Source organism: Semicossyphus pulcher, unplaced genomic scaffold (assembly GCF_022749685.1).
Source record: "Semicossyphus pulcher isolate SPU_LCO1_2020_fin unplaced genomic scaffold, fSemPul1.0.p SCAF_20, whole genome shotgun sequence".
Classification (NCBI taxonomy): domain Eukaryota; kingdom Metazoa; phylum Chordata; class Actinopteri; order Labriformes; family Labridae; genus Semicossyphus; species Semicossyphus pulcher.
The window spans coordinates 8,315,932-8,336,167 of NW_027211694.1; the positions used below are offsets into that span (position 1 = coordinate 8,315,932).

Consider the following 20,236-nt stretch of genomic DNA (forward strand, 5'->3'; position numbering starts at 1 on the left):
TTAGACAAAAGACATTTATATGTTGTTTATATGACATCTATGTTGGACTCTACCTAAACAGGCATCAGATTTAAGGTATTACAGCCCATCTGTTACTATGTTTGCTGTCCAACTTAACAGCTCTAAACCATTTATCTCAATTTCTGTGCTTCCGAAGTACTGCTATCTGCCTTTGTATTACAGTTTTGACAACAGCAAGCATGCAAACCATTCTACCGATTATCCTCTAATCAGACTTGGATCTGTACCTCCATACGTCACACATAAGACAGGCCTTCCTCTACAGAGAACCAGAACCCCTTATTTTACAGTATGAAACACTTCAACATGGTTACACAAGGGAGAACAAAATGATTCAGTTCAGCACCCGGTCCTCATACACAAAATGCTTCCTTTGTGGGCTGTTTGTTAATTACGTAAGATAATCCGGAGTGTGAGGGATACGCCATTTTGAGCATGGCAATGACTGATGAGTGTGGAGAAGAGCCAAATCAAAGGGGGAGCCAGGAAATGAAATGTCTGCCTGCTTTGAGCCTGGAGGAATGGTGTGATGGAACGTAATGGCACGGGAAGTGACTTGCGAGTTTCTTGAGATCTGGCGTGAATATCAAGTAAATAACATGCGTGAAGCATGCTATTCATGCACTGTAAACCTAATAAGACAATACGATGAATATTAATGTGTATATTTTACAGGCTTAATCCTTTTTATAATCTGTTTTGATGTTTATTCAAATTAATCGAAAGGAAAACAATGTCTCTGCTGTAAACAGTGCATATTAGATGCAGTCAGTAAGCAATGGGGTCAATAAAATCTAATGCATGCATCACAGTCAATAACACATTAGCTTTTAATACATGCCTCTTTCAAAGCATATCATTCCTTTCCCCACAGCATGCTGCTATTGTTGTTATTGAATGGAAGACCTGTAGTAAACTGTGGTACTTTACCTGAGACACTGCGGTCTTTGAGATCCCTCTGCAGTTTGACCCTGAGGTGAGGGAAGGGGTAATATGGGCCTTTTCCCTGTGGCCCATACACAATGGTGAGATGTCATGTATGTTCAAGGTAAATGGGAAACAGTTAAGTATGGACTCTTAGCAACAAGGACATATATGAGAGGTTTAGGTGTATTGCGTTAACATGTGAGCATACATACCACATAAATGTCCAGGTGATTGAGAGTGGGTGCATGCATTTCATTATGGTACATGGGAGTATGTTACTAGTGTCTGCATTTACAGTTTATGTGTGTGTGTGTGTGTGTGTGTGTATTTTCATGTTTCACCTGTCTCTTCTCGTGTCCATTCTCTGATCGTCCATCTCTTGGTTTGTCAAACCAATCTGTCTCTTCTCGTCTAAGGTGGTACGCTTTAAGGATAAAAAGAGGCACTTCAGAACATGGACCTTGTCGTCTCACTATATTGGAGTGGGGTTTCTTTAGCTTATAAGGTGCATGCAATTATAAAAAAAAAATCGAATCACAAAAAGTCTATGCTAATTAGTGATAAGGACTAAAATATGAAAAACGCACGGGTCAGGAAAAGAATTTATTCTTAGTTTGTCGTGAAAATCGGAAAGAAAGCCAAGCAACATAATATTTTTGACAGTTATTGTAAAATAGGCAAAAAAATGCAGTTTGAGCGTTAATATAAACAATATTAGTACACTATGTAGGGTAGCAGGGTATAAACCAATAGTGCCATAACTTCTATAACGTAAATGTTGGGTATATGTTTTTCACATAAGTCTGTAAGTCCAATTTTAGGGAAATTGAATGTGTTTCTCCTTAAACATAAAGTACAAAATGTGTCCTGAGATATAAAGTAGCAGATGATTTAGAATTGAAAATGTAAAGAGTATTTGTCTTCATTTTTATGGGTATCTGAAATCTTCCCAACATTTCGTCTTCATTTTATGGTGATGTGCGATTCACAAGTGGTGCAGGTTAATAAGTTAGCTAATGGATAACTAGAGAACTGAACTAATACTCTACCATTGGTTGCATCGTCTCTGTTCAAAGCCATCAGGGAATCACTTAGGGCTGGAATCAAGGCATATGGGTTTACATTGCAAAATGATGGGATCCATGTAAATACATTAACAAGTAATTATGCTGGGATCTTCACAAGTTTAAACCATAATGATAAACAATGATACTTCTATTAGAATCTTTTTATCTATTGCGACCCTTTTTATGAAAACACTGTCCCATGCTTGAAAACGGAAAAGGTTGCTGATTTAACGAAGGACCCCACAAAATCAAATGAATTTAGTCATGAGTGGATGTCATGTTTTAACAATATTTTGCTTATAAAATATCAGTCCTAAAGCTAGTAAAATAAGATAAACTGTTATATTCTTGCTTAAAAATAAATTCTCTTTCCTGTTGAGATAAGACACTGTTCAGAAACTGGGTCCTCTTAGTGATGACAGCTCAGAAGCAGTATGCTTTCAGTAATAAAAAGTGTAGAAAGAAAAATGGTGAAACCTAATGTTTGCTCAGCAACTGTTATTCAAATGATCTGATTTTCAGTAATATTCTTGCGAATATTTCCTGAAAACAAAAAAAACTAACAGAACAGAACAGAAAAAAGGGCCTTACAACCAGAGTGCGTTCATTATGCTTAAAGCATGGAAGTAATAGATAGTTTTAGGAACTGCAGTATAAATCAACAGTGTAGAAGGACTAATAGGCATAAATGTATTCCATGCAACATAAAGTCACAGATGCATCACAACACATACAAGCAAGTATTCATGACAAGACATGCACGTTAAGGTTTTATATTTATTAAACACATACGAGTGTCTCAACCAAATATCATGCATTTCAAAAGATACAATCAATGTCCCCCTAAAATGGCAACTGTATACTGCTTTGAACTTTTTTCTATTACTTTCATTATAATTTGGTAACCCTAGATCTTAGAATTTAGTATTATAATAGGTAAATCCACCAAAAATATTTACTCTTAAATATGATCATGAAATAACCCAAGACTATCCACTATTCACATGAGGCTACACATCAACAATTTTAGAATTGAAAAGTATAGTTCAAGTACTGTAGCTATACATAGCAATAGTATTGTCATACTGTCATTTTAAAGAGTCATTGTAAAACTGCTTCAACTGAAGTAATTCTCTACCAATAAAGTAAATTTTGCAAGTGGATGAGGCACTTTTTCAGTGTTTCATTTATGGGGGGAAAGTGTTCTTATTCCAACCCAAGTTCGAAAGGATTATTCTGCTATATCGGCCCAAGCCTTATCTGCTTAACAAGAAGGCTCTGAAAGACTATAAAAGGGTGGAAACTTCTACTAATGACAACACGCTCTAAATAAAATGCCGACTGCCACAAGTAAGCCATTGCTATTTGAGTAGGGAAACCTCCTACACATTGGAGCTGTACCAGAGAGTTAAACAGTCAGGTGTCATGCAGTGAACCGATATAGGAAAATGTTATACAATATCTGGAATGCAGACAGAAACAGAGTGCATGCATAAAGATACATTCAAGCACACCCTGTAAGCAAAGAACAAAACGTACAAAAGTATGCATGCACACCAGATCTCAACTGATTGACTGAATGTACTGACACCAGGAAACAAAAAGAAGATACATTCACAAAGTTAAGGTTAAAATGAAAACATGAAAAGTGCCAAAAGACATGCAGACTTTCAACAAATACACAGTAGCCAAGTATAATAGACAATAGTACGATATGCAAGCAAGACAAACCATAACTAGAGACTCTCAAGGACAAAACATTAAGTAGGAAAAGAGTGACAATGTGACAAGTCTGTTTTTTACCTTCACTATCTGACATGGTGCCCTGAAGGTCATCCATCAGCACATAACCCCTACCCCTGGTTGGCTCTTCCCTGATATGTTGCGGTTGCTGTGAGTCCTGCAATGAGAGGCAGGAACCAAACTGGTCCCTTGAATCGGCTGAGATTGGTGGCAGAGGACCCGCTGATGCACGGGCCATGCCCATAGGTTGTCCAACCGGGCTCAATGGACTCTCTTCCTCCGAGTTCTGTGCCACTATTGGTATTCTGCCACGCCCGCTTTGCACAATGGGAAGGCTGGTGGGTTTGGTGCGACCAGAGGGGGTTTGATAGCTTGGTACATCTCCAGATGCTTCACCGTCGCCTTTCAGCCTAAGTGAAGAGCTGGACGGGTCTCTTTTGATAGACAAGTCCAGGCCATAGCAAGATGTGGGCCTGGATGAAGGTCTTGAGCGACTACCACTAGGATAGGCAGAGTCCAAACCTAAGCTCTGACCCAAGTTTAGTGACCCAGCCAAGTTGGCACCCAAGGTTGATCCCAGATATTTTTGCTGCTCTGCAATATTCTTACGAAGGCCAAAAGTAATCTCGTCCTGCATGAGCCGGCTGGATCTCGGGGATGCACTGGTAGAGCCAATATAGCTTGTATAGTCCGTCTCCAAACCTCTGTTGTCTGTTATAGAGGAATACTTGGAGGAGATCTTAGGATCTACCAATGGAGCCTTATGCTTTTGGTACAACATAGAGGCTGGAAGCTGTTTAGCTGCCTGCTTCTCTAGAGTAAGTCGACTGATGCTGTACTTGTCTGATTTTGGATAGTGTCTTTGGGAGTAACTAGAGACACCAGAGCTGGGGGTATAGTAGTGCTGGGAGAGACCTGTCAGTTGTTCCAAGTTTTCCGTCCCACCAGTACTTCTCCTAAACTCTTGCTTCAGCTGCTGCTTCAGGAGTTTTAATTCATACGGCTCCTCCATTGTATCCTCTTCATCCGGGGTCTTTCCAAAAGTATGGAGTCTAGAGGTTGATCCCAAATAGTCAGTAGACCCCAGATCTGCGGCACTCCGGCGCAAAAGCTTCTCTGCCTTAGCCAGCTCCCTCTCAGCCAGACTATAAGATGAAGACAGACCTGTGGAGCCCTTAGCCAGCTCTGCAGCATCTTCAAGCAACATGTAACTCCGAGGTGTATGGTGATCTACATCTGTGTAATAGGAATCAGAAACAGCTGACATGGGGCTACGTGCCATACTTCCCACCTCCAAGGCTCTGAGGTCAAGGTGGTTGCCATATTTGTCATACTTGACTCCCAGGTAAGCTGATGATGTGGGATCAGGCTGGCGACTAATGACTTCATATTTAGTAGCATCCAGCTCTGAGAGGAGGGCTGCTTGTCTGGCAGCCTTCTGCTGCAACAGGAGCATCTGGTGGTAACTCTGCTGTTGGGAGCTAGTAAGTGAGGGGACAGAGGAGTAGAGAGAATGAGATTGGTAGGACTGGGGAGTCTGGTAGAGAGACTGCTGGTACTGCTGGGTTTGTGAGTATTGGTATTGGGAGTATTTTCCATATTCATGCTTGGTTTGAGGTGGAACAAAGTCATCCAATTCTGACTGAGGAGCTGTCCTGGGACGTTCAAGGCCATGACCTTCAATCTCCTCATCTTCACCATCTCCAAGCCCACCTCTAGTCTCTCGGATGTTACTAACCTCACTGTCTGACATGTAGTCTCTGTCCTCAGCAACACTCTGTAAGTAGGCCCTTTCCCTCTTCTCTCGCTCCTTCAGTAGTGCATCTTTTCTCCGATTTATGCCCATCTCCAAGTACCTAAGCTTGGCATCAATCTCTTTCTCCTCCTCATCTAGCTCTGCTTGTCTTTTGCGCAGCTTAGAAGACTCGCGCTCCACCAGATCTAGCTCACGATCAATGTCTTGGAGGATCTTGGCACGTGCCATGTTGGAATTGCGGCACATTCTTCGGCGGGCAGAACCAGTGGAGTATGCCGTTTGGCCAGTGGTTGTTGACTCATCCTCAGATGGTGGATTGGGGAGAGTCCTTTTCACCTTCTTTTGGGTCCCGGTTGGTGTGCCACCTGAGCCTTTCCCCTGTGGGAGAAATAAACCAAAAAAAAATGATATATGACTTTCTCAGCACAATATTACTCAGATAAAATGTACTTAAAATAGTTGCTAAATTTAGCATGCTTTCAGTAACTTTATGAAATTATAAAAGGGCATGAATGCTAGTTTCTTTAAAGGTTTAACATTAAGTCATGACAAAACATTTACACATAAACATGGTGTATTGAAGTATATGAGAGTTAATGGAATACCCAATTTATGGATCACTCTTTTGGTGTCCCAGTTACATGTATTTCTACCCATAAATGTTATACACTAGCCACTAAATTTAACACCCCTAGGTGTTTTTTCAAAAGAAGTAATTTATTCACATTGAGCCTCTATGCATCTCTGACAGCTCAATATTTTCCTGCAAGCTCAGCTTATTTCCCATCCTTTTATGCATGTATGAGATTCTCAAGAGTGAATTGCCCATGCAGAAAACTGACTTCCATTCTCCATGAGGGCCAGGAGCCACAAAAGGATGACTAAGTGGCCATGCCCCACCTATTCATTGATTTATTTTATCTATCGATCCCTTTGTATGTGTTTACCTATATATATATATATTCCCAAAAATAAAAATTAATATTCAAGAGCATTCAAGTCTGCATTGGGTAGTCAGTATGTAAGGTTTGGTACATGCTCTGGGCTAAGGTCACGTCAATGTACAGAATGGAAACAGCAGCATGTATAACATTAAGTTCAGAAAAGTAATACCAGCTTAAGATTTAGATCTGCTTATTTATTGCAACATTTGCTTGTGTGCCAGTTTCAGAAAACCAATTGATGACGTATGAGTGTTTTTCGATGCAGTTGAATCTCCATTGTATCTATTGTTTTTTCCCACTGAATTTGAAACATTGGCCTGTTTGGTTGCATAAAGAACTGTGCAGCAATATGGGTGAATTGCATCTTCCAAGGCCAGCTATTTTGCCAGTGCCTTAGATGCATGTCATACATGATGTGTATGATGTGCAAATCATCTAAATCAAGTATGAATAAACAATAATGAAAAGCAATTAAGTCATCAACAACATGGGCACAGGCAGAAAATACCTCTCCAGAAATCTAAATCTTATCTAAATAAATTTTGCACATATTTGCCCAAATGAACAGTTAACACAGAGATAACAACTCATCTTCTTACAGTTCTTTTTTGAAGCAGTGCCCATGTTCTCTGTTTTTGTGAATTAAAGTAATACTCACAGTATAGCTTTCACCATATTGGGTTCCAGATGTTGCCCTTTCTTCCCCTGTTGGACTCATGGGCTTAGGGTCAGACATGGATCTCTGCATGGCTTTTGGTCCCCTAGGACTTGCAGGAGAAGTATGTGATGGATCTGTACTTCCTCTTAGCTTTTGTGGGCTTGTATCGCCCAGTGACTTGTCATAGGACACAAACTCCAAGGATTTGCTAGGGGATATACAGGGGGATATAGGGGAATAAAGCACTTTGGGAGATTTAGGAGGGGCCTGAAGTGTAGAGGAATCGACTTTAAGGTTAGGAGACTGGCCTATTTCTAAGGGGTTAGGTCGCCTCTTTGGTGAAGTCCTTTCAGAATCAGACAGCTCCATCCTGGAGTCCATTCTGATGTTCCCCTCTGAATCTGTTTGAATAGAAATCTCAGTGTGGGCTTGAACAGACATTTCTGACTGTCCACCCCTATCACCCCTATCACCCCTGGCAGTGCGTGGCCGGCTTTGTCGGCTTCTTGTCTGAGCCTCCCATTCATCTTGATCCTCATCATCAGTCTGCACACAACTGTCAACACTCTTTTTAGCACTTCGCTTTTTTCTCCCTGCTGTGTAAGCTTTGCTGACTGCCTCATCCTCTTCATCTGTCTGGCACCCACTATCTGTGATCTTTCTGGCCAGCACTGTGCCATCAGGTCCTAAGACAATTGCCTCCTGCACGCCATGCCCTGGTATGTCCCCACCAGGATACATCTGACGAAGCTTTTGCTCTTCAAGTTGTAGGCGCAGTTGCTCTTGGAGTCTCTGAATCTGCTCAAGCTGTTGCTGTTGCTGAGCATAGGTTTCTTTCTGCATCATTAGGTGAGCCTGTCTTTCCTCTTCCTGTTGAGACAGGATATGTTGCTTCATGGCCTGCAGTTCCTCCAGTTCCTTCTGTACTAGGAGCTGTTCTTGCTCACGGAACCGTTGAATCTCCTGACGCTCCCACTCTAATTCCTCAGCCAGGCGCTGTTGCTTGAGTTTCTCCATCTCTAGCCTCTCACGCTCTGCCATATACTGGCCATCCCCAGGAACCATGGGGGAGGACAGAGCCTCCAGTGAAGCAGCTATGGCCTCTAGGGATGCATCAGTGTAGGTGTCAAGGGATAAAGATGTTGTCGCAGTGTTGACAGCATGAGCAGCAGTCATACCATCTCTTGAGATCTCCAGATTGAGTGGGACATCTCTGAGCTCTTCTATTTCAGTAGTGGAGATGGTGGACAAGAAACTGTGGGAACGTGTAAGCGGCAAGTTCTGGAGATTTGACAAAGAAGGCATGGTGTCGCTGGTATGCATACCTGACAGAGTGTTGTATGACGTACTAAATATGGACCCAGGTTGGGTAGTAATGGCATACGTAGAGGGAATTGGTGCTGCAACAGAGGAATAAACCACCCCATTTGATGATCTCAAGACATTGCTTGTACCAAAGAGTGTACCACCAGCACTTGTGACTCTGGCTTGGGAATAGGGTGGGATGGTCATTCCTGCGTAAGTCCCTTTCTTGGAGTAGTCAACAGCTTCACCTGTCAAAAGTCAAAAAATATCAGTTGAGTAGTTGAATTGTAGACTTATTAATGTTGAAGCAAGCCATGCCATATCCAAATTATGAAAAAAGGTGGAAAAACGGAAAAAAAATCTTCAATGTCGAGAAGTGCAACAAGCAAAATCAAGACGTACAGTAACAGCATGCAGGCACATGCAAAAATATAATTTTGAGAGAACAAAAAAATAATATGAATTGTCCATGCAAAACAAAAAAAGCAAAACTAAAGCAAAAAAATACCATGTTAGCCATGAATGAGTGGAGGCAGTTCAAAGGGACATTTAAGTGACAGGTCTGCAATGTCACTGCACTGACCTGCATCAGAAATCTTTGCAGAGGTAAGATCTACTGCACCCTCTGTGGTGCCACTGAAATTATAGCTGTTCTTACTCTTGTAAAAGAACAGACCAGCTTCTGCTAGGTTGGTGTCTGACATTGATGGTTTAATTCCACCAAATCCTCTCATGCCATAAGGTGATCGGTCATACTGGTAATGATCATCACGATATCCAAAACGGTCTTCAGGCAGGGGTGTTGTTGGTTGTTGAGTAGTGCAGCTTCCTGCAAAAGGCAGCTTATACACAACATCACAGCATACAGCTCTTTTTCCCGCAGTCAGATCCACTGGTTTGCCATCATCATCAGTGATAACAGCTGTCGCCACTTCTGCAGAAGCAGCATCCACTGACACCACAGTGTTGAATGGTTTTGTTGTGCTAAGGTCAACAGCTCCTGCCACTGTGGCTGTACCTGCATTTAATCCATTGGCAACACAACTTGCAACAGAAGTGGGTGCAATAGTCACAGGAGTGGCCTGGAAACTCCCTCCAACTGTGCCTGATCCAACTGAGAGGTTAATAGGGATCTCTGTACCAGCATGAGTGGAGGGCTGAGAATCAATTGGCCGATATATAATTTGTGAAACAGGCTCAAATGCTTTGTTTTTGGTAAGCTGGAGGGGCACTGAAGATACTTGAGATGTGTCTACATTGTCACATGGCTGGATAGTGGCAGCACAGGTCACAATGGTGATGCTATCAGTCACTATAGAGACAGTGGATGATTCGGCACTGAGGTTGACCACAGATGACTGCACTGCACTGTTGTGACGACTGACTTCGGCAGCAAAGGACTGACGTCTTGAGTCTGGGCCAGCAGACAGATCAACACCATTCATGTCTGACTCTGGATCCACCTTCATAGTCCTAAGATCTACCACCTCAGAGGGTTGGAAGGTCTGTCCATTCTGTGTGGGCAATTGGGGCTTAGGTTTTTCCATCGAGATTGGGACACCAGTTGCCCTTGGAGCTGGCACTGGTGGTGGTGTCCTTTCATGAACAACAGAGACAGTGGTTCTTTGGACTTCAGTGGTAACTACTTGAGAGATGAGGTTAGGCATAACCACAGGTGGCTGTGCTGAGGCAGATATAGCCTCAATTATGTGACAAGAACTGGACACATGTTTTTCTGGACCACAAATTTCTTGACTTTCAATGGATTCTGTCACACGAGTGTATGCCAGAGGCACCCTGGTTGTTTGAGGAGGGGTTGGTTGTGGATGCTGCTGTGGATATGATTGAGGTTGAGGCTGTGGCTGGTGATAGCTTTGGGGCTGATGTGCAGGAGATGCTGGGCCAGGGCTAGAAGGAGCTTGAGTGGAGATACTGTCGACTGGAGAGCTAGGCTGAGATGGCAGTGTGATGACCACATATGTGTCACGAAGATTTCTGGCATATCTTGGAGAAGAAGGAGACTTTGGTGAGGGCTGAAACTGCTTGCTCTCAGAGGAAGGGCTCAGGTTCAGGGCTATGTCAGTAGTACCAGTAGGAAGTACAGTGGGTCTTGGTGGTTGTGTGGCATGGGCAGGTGAAGAAGGCTGTGAGCCAGGCTTTGGTGCAATTGGTGGTTTGACCCCATGTCCTTGTCTGTGGCTATCCCCAATCCCAGCAGGAACGGATGGCTTTGGGGGAACAGGAGGGGGAACATGAGGCTTGTACATTGGTGTAACTACTTGTCTTGTGGGTGGTCCTCCTGCTGCAGTCATAGTTACCGTCTCTGGCCTGATTGGAGTTGCTGAAGCCTGAGGTGGAAGTGGAACTGGAGCTTTCCTTGGAAAAACAGTAGGTTTTGGTGGGGTTGGAGGAGGCAGTGGTGGCGCGACAGGTACTTCTGAGTTTTCCTGAGAATTAGCCCTACGCATGACGCTTGGCTTGGGGGGCACAGGCGGGGCAGTTGAAACTACGCTGGGAATGCTTGGTGTGTACTGGGGAACTGTGGGCAAGGGAGATACACTGGCAATCACATGGGCTGATGTCCTTGAGAGTTCACTAGATAAGTCTACAACATCAGCCTGGGATTCTGCAATTATGATGTGAGGTGGCCGATCTGACGTGGATGATGGAGGCAACTCAGAAATCACAGACTCAATTTCTGTAGGTTGTGCGACTTCTGAAACTTCCGTTACCCCCTCTTCCTTTTTAATTATACTCTCATCATCAGAAGACAACTCTCCGGATGAGCACTGGGTCACCCTTAAGTCTGGGATGGGGTGGAGCGCTTTTCTAGATCCAGTTGCATCAACTTCTGGCTCCTGCTGAGTCGGACTTGTTCCAGGTGTTAGCACCCTTTTCATTAGCTCTTCATAGGCAGTTTCTGCATCCAACAATGGCTTCCCATCTTTGCCTAATGTAACTGTACTGCTTTGGGAGATAGTTTTCTCGGCAAGTTCCAGCACAATTTCTGGGTTGGTGCATTCCATTTTTGGCTGCATATTTTGATATTCCTGCTCAAGCTTCATGAATTCTTTTCGTTTCTTTATCATGTCTTCATAAACTTCATCCGGGGATCTCAGCTTTTTGGGTTGGGCAGGAACAACAATCTTCTCTGGCTCCCCCAGATCAACTGTTGAATTGTCAATAAGAGATGTGTAGGCATAATCTTCAATGAGCATACCTCCATAAAGGGACTCTTTACCAGGTTGAATCTCACCTTTCCCAACTGTTGGAGATGTAGCCCTGAGCATTATTTCCTCATAGGCCTCATCAGCAGACTTAAGAGTCTTATTCTGTGGATCATCAGTATTTTGGTCATCTGTTGGGGAGTGAAGACATACTGATGTAGGCAGTTGATATGTTTTCTGAACAGCTGCTATCTTTGCGGCATGGATTTCAAACCCTTCAGGATCTGATTCAAGGCTTGGGGAGAAATCGGAGCAGGATGATCGTCTGATCTCCTCCATTTCAGCTTCTTGCCTCAGTTCCTCGGTTGGTGAAGCATCTTCAATTGGGGACAGGTTGCTTGGTGGTGTCTTTGGACGTTCTCGCCTCCTCTGGGCTCGAATCTCTTCTTTATCTTTCTTTGATTTTTTTCCTGAGCCCTTCTGTTTTTCTTGCTCTCTTAGGAGCTCCTCTTCCTCCCGTAACTCGTCTTCCTCAGAAGAGTCTTCAATAGTTGGCAGCATTTGGCCAGGTTGTCTGTGTTTTGCTTTTCTATGTTGTTTACCCTCACCAGAACGGATATGGCTGGGACTACTACTGTCACTGTCTTCATCAAGTGACGAGAGGGATGTTGGGGATGTACCAGGAGTGAAGCTTGATGCATGGAGACTGGATGACCCTTCACCTCTAGACCGATCATCTGGAGAGTCTGTAAGGCTTTCCATTTCTGGTTCTCCATCATCACTAGGTATACGCATAGGGCTGCTGACTGTATTCAGTTCCATTGTTTGAAATTTGCGAACTGCAGTACCAGTTTGTTGCTCCTCTACTTTTGGTTCTGGTACCTCCTCTTTGTCTATATCAGCTTTATCCAATGAACTGCAGAGTTGCTTATGTTCTTCATCATCTGGACTGATAGTGCTCTTCTTGGTTAGTCGCCTAGCTTTTCCTGATGAGCTCCTTTCTACAGCCTCTGTTTTCTTCTGTTCTGTTTGTTTCTTCTCATCCTCTCTGATCTTTCGACGGATAATATTTTCCTCATCAGACGGGGAAGCATCCTCATTTTCACTCATTTCCATAATTTGTTTTCGGATAAATTCCTCATCATCCCCTGATATAGGGCTCTCTTTTTCAATGCTTTCACTGCTTTCATCCAAGGAATCTGCTCTGACATCCATGGGCACAAGGAGCTTCTTCTTTATTGTACCTTTGGTATTCTTCTCAGAGAGATCTCTGTCATCTTCTGAGCTAGGTGAGTCAGGTGAGAGAGGAAGCACCTCTAATTTGCGTCTGATCTTAAGAGTGTCCGTGAGTTTCTCCTCATCATCCTTTGGTTGCGTGCCTGCTTGGGCCTCGAGAATTGGAAGGACTGTGCTTTCCAGCTTTGCTAGGTCTGATGGGCTGGTGGGACTGGCCTCTTTAGCAATAATTTCTTTCTTTCCAGTGTCTTTCAATGTCTCCAATGCTTTCACCTGTTGGATAGAAAAAAGACAGTAAGTTTTTATCCTCGGATAATGCATTACAATTAGCAGTAGTGCATTTTTCAATCCATGAAATAATAAAGTTATGATCATGTGACACAAAGTTGGTCAGTTTAGGTTAATTTTCTAAATCTATGTGTAGAGTAGGGGTGTAAATCGCAACTTTCATTACGATACAATATTATATCGATATGTTTGAACAATGATACGATATTTGCCGATGTCACAAAGTCTGCCACGATACGATTTATATTCGATTCAATTCTGGGGCCTGCGATCGATATTAGACGATATATGCCCATTAACACAATCCATTACATTTATGTTATCAACTCACAAATATGAACAAAAAAAGGCTTCACACAATGTATTCCTGAACTCTGAAAAACATGAAACTAAAATCATGAATATAAAATGAAATTAAAATGCATTTAAAAAAGCTGTGCTGTGGGTGTAAAAAAGGTCACGTGTCTGGGCACTCAGGTTTCTGAGCGCACCTGAATGCAGCATGACTCAGCACATCTCCCGAAACACAGCAGTGAGGGAGACATGCCCGGACTTGTTTACTGCACCTACTATGGAGACACCAGTGATCGCCGACGGACTCTTTTTTTTATCGTATGTGCGTCCATGCTCATACGGTGGTTATTTCTAAATAAAGGTGCTAAGATGGTGAATCACAAAATGGATCGATATTTGCGTTTAACATCGATGACGTCATATCGTTTGTCATTGAATCGATATATTGTTATAATTTGTTTGTTTTAGGTTCACATACAAAGCAAGAAAATAATTTGGAGAATTTATTACTCAAGTTGGTTACACAATTAAATTTTTTTTTAAATTACCAGCTACTATACAGTTTTAGAAATTTGCTACAGTCTGTAATCTAAATATTGTAATGTATATCGCAGCGTTAAGATATTAATTTCAACATGGTACAATATTTAGTTCAGTCCTCTGCATGTTACTGATCTCCACAGGGAGGAAGTGCATTTTAAAGCACAGCAGATTTTGTGCTACATACTAAGGTCACCTCAGCAACTGCATCATCATCACTGGGCTTTTCCACGGGCTGAGCTTCAGCCTCCTTTTTGTCCTCCGTGTTAGTGGTCTCATCCTTTGGGCCATTGTCCTGCTCACTAACTACACAGACTGGGGTTTCAGGGTTTGCTACAGGGACTGAAGCTACTGATACAGACACACCTCCATCTTCAAAAGCTGCCTCCAATACTTCTTCCTGAGTTAATATTGGGCTCTTTGCCGCATCAATCTGCGCAGTGCCATCTTTGTCACATACTGTGCTCGTCTCCGACTCTGATATACGTTCCTTGATTTTGTCAGCAACAGGTTGGGACTCTATTTTGTCTTCTTTATCTTTGTTCTCTGTGACTTCCTCCTGTTGCTTCTCATCCCTGCCTGTCAGAGCTGATGTCTCTTGCTCTATTTCACGTCGACTTTCTGCAATACTGTTTGTCTCGTGTGAACTAGCTTGTGGCTCATGCTTAATGACTTCCCCCTCACAGGCTGTATCTCCGACTTGTGTCTCACGAACAATCTCTGGGGATGACACCATCTCTACACTTTGTATTAAATCTTTGGCGGTGACATTTTCTTTTTCTTCCGAATTAGGAGTTGCTGCTTTCTCTAATTTATCATTTGATTCAGACATTGTATCTATTGGTTTCTGCTTTTCCTCTTTCTGGGCTAAACTATCTGATACCGCTGGTTTTTCTGTCTCCTCTGACTTCTCTGGCAATGACGCTGTCTTTACAAGGCTGTCCTGTGTTTCTTGTTCACTGTCGTTTTGTATGTGTATCCCTTCTTTTGGGATTTCTTCAGCGACAGCTGGCTCTCCGGCTGCTTCTGATTCTTTTATCTCTAAGACAGGACAAACGTTTTCTGTCTCAGTAGAGGGGGGTTCTGGACTCGATTCTGCTTCATTAACCTTCTCCTCCTGAGGTTTCTGGTCATTTGCCTTTTCAACTGTTTCCTGTTCAGTTGCCTCTTCTTCAAGAGCGCTCCCTTTTTCAGCTTTTACCTCAGTAGACCCTTCTGCATCTGCATTTCTCTGAACTACCTCCTCTACAAAGACATCTCCATTAGATGATTTATTCTCATTTCCTGCCCTTTCAATCGCCCTTTCCCCACATGTTTCTTTTTCATCAGCTTTCACCTCCACAACATTTATTGTTTTGATCTCATTGGATATTTCCTCCTCAGCCCTCTCAGGTATTTCCTGCTTAACAGTTTCCACTTCAAGAACAACTTTATTCTCAGTGTTTTCCTCTCTTTCTGTCTCCGGCGCTTTGGTTTGTTCTTCAACCGGAGTGACAGGAGGTGACTTATCGGCTTGATCGTGAGGAGAAGGCTCCTCCTCTTTTTCTATGGGTTTGTTTTCAACTTTATTACCCTGACTTTCCTCCTCTGAAGCTGACACAGGATTCTTGTTTTCTACACAACTTTCTGCCTCTGGTTTTAATTCTTTGGTCTCGTCAGGTGTAGGGACCTCGTTGTTGTCTACAGGAGCTTTATTTTCCGCAACCTCAACTTGGGGAGGAGGAGCGTCTTCTATGTTTGCTGTGATTGGTTCTGGTTCTACCTCTTTTATTTCTGTGACTTCATACTTGACTTCAGGTAATACGCTGGCTTCCTCAACTTTTGTAGCGACTGGCTCCACATTGAGAGCTGTGTCTATCGTATGTGACGGAGTTTGATCTGCAGGAGTAGCTTGGGGTTCGTCTATCTGGGGTTTCTCACTTGGCTTAACAAGTTCTACTTCCTCTTTTACATTTTCAGCTGTTGACTCTGGCTCTGGATCGAGACCAGCAGGAACTTCCTGTGATACTGACTCTGGGGTTGAGGCGGGCTTCGGCTCTATTGAATTTGTTGTCACTTCTGGAAGCTGTCCTGGAGCGGGCTCATTATCTGCTGGGGGAGCAGCAGCCTCACTCGGAGTTATCTCGGGATTTGGCTCTGTTTCTACCTCGACGGGGATTGTCGTGTTGTCTGAACCTGTATTAGTCAACAGATTTTGCGTCTCACTCTCCACAGGGAGAGGAAGGTCCTCTGTCAAATTCTCAGAGCTCCTCTGTTGCTCTTGAACTGCTGGGATTTCAGTGACAGGTGAACTCTGCGCTGCCTGCTCGACATTAGATGGCTCTGTCTCAGGGAGAGGACAGTCCTCTGCTCCTTTCTCAGAGCTACTCTGCTCTTGCTCAACTACTGGGATTTCACTGACAGCTGCACTTTGTGTCTGTTGATCAGCATCAAATTGCTCTGTGTCAGGGCGAGGAGAGTCCTCTCCTATTTTCTCAGAGCTGTTTTGCTGCTCAGTAGCAGGGACACCCTCAGCTACACGCTCTGAAACTGGAGCTTGTTGCTCAGGATGAATTACAGGCTCCGACACTGGTTCAGCTTCTAGTTGTTGTTTTTGTTCCTCTGACTGTGGTGTTACCTGAGGGGTGCAATCAGGAGGAGGGGCAATACCAGATAAAGGGGCGTCATGATCAGGTGGTATTAATTCACTATCGGGTATAGGGGTGTTTGCAGGTTCTACCTTGGTCTCAGGAGCAGGTGGGGTTGGGTCTGCTGCTTCTACTACAGGTTTGCTATCTACAGCAGCAGGGGCAGGGGCGGAGGAGGGAGCAGGAGCAGGTGGTTGCTTCTTCGGGGACGCCATCGCTGGAGGAGGCAAGTCTCCCAGCTGACCCGACACGGCTCTTTGGGTCTGACAGTTGAGGCAGAGCCATTCTTTCTGCAAGACAAGAATGAGAACAAATTGTTAGTAATTAATATTAAAGTACAGTTTGCTGCTTGTTTTCGAACACAGTTATGTGTTTCTACGTGGGAAACGTCACTGTGACAAGGCACCATGCAACTTCTTCCATTTCAGGGAAGCTTTTACATGTACGGGACGTCAGAGATAGACTCATGAATAACACATGGTAATGGGACAGGGGCTTACCAATGCATGTCAGAAAGAGTTGGGTGGCCTGTGCAGACATGACGGAGAGACTGTGTTTGAATGTGTACTTGTGTTGGTATGACTGGTGTGCATGTGTGTATGCATGACACGTATCCTTCCCTGTCAATTCAACAGCTATAGCATTCACGACTGAAAAAAAAAAGTACTGTATGCATGTGCAGTGTGCAAGTCTGTGAATAAAAGAGAGAGATAGACCGATATGGTTTTTTCAGGGCCGATACCGATACCGATTATTAGTAGTCAAGGAGGCCGATAACCGATATTTGGAGCCGATATTCATTTGCAGTAAAAGTGAAAATATTGGCGTCAAAATTTTGAATAATACAAACTCCAACACTTAACTTTGTTTAAATGCCTTTAAGCATATGTTTATTAAACAATCATACAAAAAGCGGAGGGAGTTCCCAGGGTCAGCGGCATCTCTTATAAAGTTAACTGAAAATTTAAATAAATAAATAAATAAATAACTTCCTGAAGTAAATAAAACAAAGTTAAATAAAATTTGCAAAGAAATTAACTTTTTCTCCTCTCAGCCGTGTGTCTCAGCCGATATGCGTCAAAATGCCAAATATCGGCGCCGATAATCGGTCGATCCCTAATAAAAAGGGTTGTCCCAAGACTCTGTTGTCCCTACATATTATTTAGTTCCAACTATAGCTTAATTCAAAGCCCAGCATTGAATGCTTTAGTGCTGTTCTTTGAGCTTGAAATCACGCAGGGTGCCCTTTCTCGAATCCTTGTTGAGCTCCTTTCCCATTCATCAAAAAGCCCGCTAACACCCGGCTTTTTTGCTTAGTGGGAAAGGTCACAATCGGCATTCAGACCCAGGTCAAATGACTCTGCTGTAGACCCGGGTAATTATCGCTTCGGCTCCGATCGGCATTGATGGGAACAAAAAAACAGTGTCGACTCGCTAATCTCCGCCCCCCTTTCCAGCACGATGTTATGCTCCATCGGTAACTTCTGCGACTCCTCGTCATCTCAGCTACAAATTCCGCCCGTCTCCGTCCGAGCAGCGCTCGAACATCGTTCTACATTTGTCGGCGCCGAGTTTCCTAAACAGACTGAATGAGTAATAGATACAATAAAGACCTAACCACCGTAACATCTTCACTGTTTACTAACCCTGTTTTGGGCGCGTTTGTGATGTCAGCAGAAAAGAGACCGACAGGAGTGTACTTCACTGGCAGTGGGAAAAGAGACAATCAGCATTTATAAATGTGCTAATTTCGGTGGGAGAGAGGGAAACATGATAAATCTGTCCCGTCATCTTATTATAGTTTCCATGTAGTCACTAAAACACAGGGCTCTAGAGGAACATAAGCGGAAGGCCCTGCTGGGCGCGATAATTTAAGAGCTGCAGCTATTATTAGAGTAACCAGTGCTTCATTGTTTAGAGTGAAAGTAAAAGTGATGATAATCAAACATGTTGGCATTTAAGAATGACAAATGTGTAGCTAAATCTGTACAGACGCATACACCCACCAATCTGTTGTGGGGACACGAGACCAGAACATTTATTTTGGAAAGCACACACACACACACACACTCATCTGCCTCATGAATTACGTGCAAGCACACATACAAAGCTACTGTCAGAAGAGGTGATAGTCAGCGTGTTTTGAACCCTGCTCCACTCTGACGTCAACAGTGCTCTAACACTCCTCTGCGCCCCACCCCCCGCCCCACTTGTGAACGTCTACGCCTGGCTTAACAGGAGGGTTTATGCTAAATTCTGACTTCAAGAGACGATCGCTGCCTGCATATTAAGCCACGCAGCAGACAAGCCAGCACAGAAAGAAAGGAGGGAGACAGGAGGAGGACGGAGGGAGACGACTGGGGGGATGTAGCAGCAGCCGAGTCGGGGTAAATAAGGCATGAGCTTGCCCTGTTTTCAGTCCGTGCCCGAACACAGGAAGCCTACTTTCTAGAGAGAATAACAGACCTGCACAGACATCTCCGTGGCATGTACCCAACCATAAAAAAGGCAGGGAAAATGTTTTGACAGGATAAATATTTTATTGTGTTTATCAAATTGCGACTCACGAGACAAAAGAAATAGTGACGAAAGAAGGAAAGACGAAAAACACAGAGATGCCAGGGCTCCTTTTATCGAGAATGTTTGCTGACGTTACTGAGTTACATTCCCAGACACATGATGATGGACACAGCACAGACGCCATGTGTGTTTTAGTGTGCGTGCGTGCGCGGACAAGCACGCGCTATCTACATGACCCCCCTCCCTTCCTCGCCCCGCTGTGAGGACTCGAGATAGGAGTTTCTTCAGCTTGACGGCTCCCATCAGTTAAACCAGAGAGAGCAGGCACTGAGAGCCAAAGAGATGGCCTGCCGATAGCGAGGGCCGCAAACACACTCAATCAGGAAGTCGGTCAGCTTCGGCCACTTCAGAGCCGGTCATCACCGACGTTATCAGCACTTCAAGACAGGCACACTTTTTGATTTGGCTTTTGCGGCCCCTTCGAAAACACTCAGAAATATTCAACCCCCCCAAAGACTGGAAGGATTTACCAATTAAAATTTTTCAGAGAGCTATATTTAGCTTTGGATGACTTCTTTATCAGCTGAATGATACATAAAGTCAGCAAAGAAAGTATGATGGAATATTCTCACACCATTGAGAGCATTATAAGGAAGTTTAAAACCTATGGAACAGTTGCAAACCTGCGTTGCAGTGGGAGAAAGCCCAACATTTCTCCAAGAGCCCTGAGCAACCCTGTGTTACTGCAAAGTGCTTCAGTGGCAACTGTACGATGAGCACTGAATAAACAAGGACTGCATGGCCAGACTCCAAGATGCACTTTTGATCAAGAAGAACATCACAGGTCGACGAGGATATGCCAGGAGACATTTGGATAAGGCCGCAGAGTTTTTGGAGGCAGTTCTATGGAAACTTTTTGGACACGCGGACCAGCGGTATGTCTGGTTCGAGGCGCACAACATTTCTGATTGCAACTGTAAATTTAAGACATTTTCAATAACCCCGCCACAGACATAAATTCAGCCCAATATTGCTGAGTCGCCTGCAGCAATCACTCTGGAAGACCATCAAGTCATTAATTGTCCTCCCAGCTGAATTAAAAGCTACAAAAGGAAACTTTGGCAGCTCCGACAGACGTAATAA

General features: G+C 43.6%; 1 protein-coding gene across 1 annotated transcript in view; it reads right to left on the reverse strand.

Annotated features, from left to right (window-relative positions):
* The window catches only part of pcloa (piccolo presynaptic cytomatrix protein a), a 65,106-nt gene that overhangs the window by 24,874 nt on the left and 19,996 nt on the right, over positions 1-20,236 (reverse strand). Inside the window, exons 4-10 of the mRNA XM_069671648.1 lie at positions 16,666-16,863; positions 9,005-13,097; positions 7,117-8,669; positions 3,819-5,892; positions 1,998-2,045; positions 1,290-1,393; positions 952-1,027 (exon numbers count right to left, since the gene is read on the reverse strand). Of these exons, the coding sequence (XP_069527749.1) occupies positions 952-1,027; positions 1,290-1,393; positions 1,998-2,045; positions 3,819-5,892; positions 7,117-8,669; positions 9,005-13,097; positions 16,666-16,863 (8,146 nt within the window). The remainder of the gene's footprint in view (positions 1-951; positions 1,028-1,289; positions 1,394-1,997; positions 2,046-3,818; positions 5,893-7,116; positions 8,670-9,004; positions 13,098-16,665; positions 16,864-20,236) is intronic.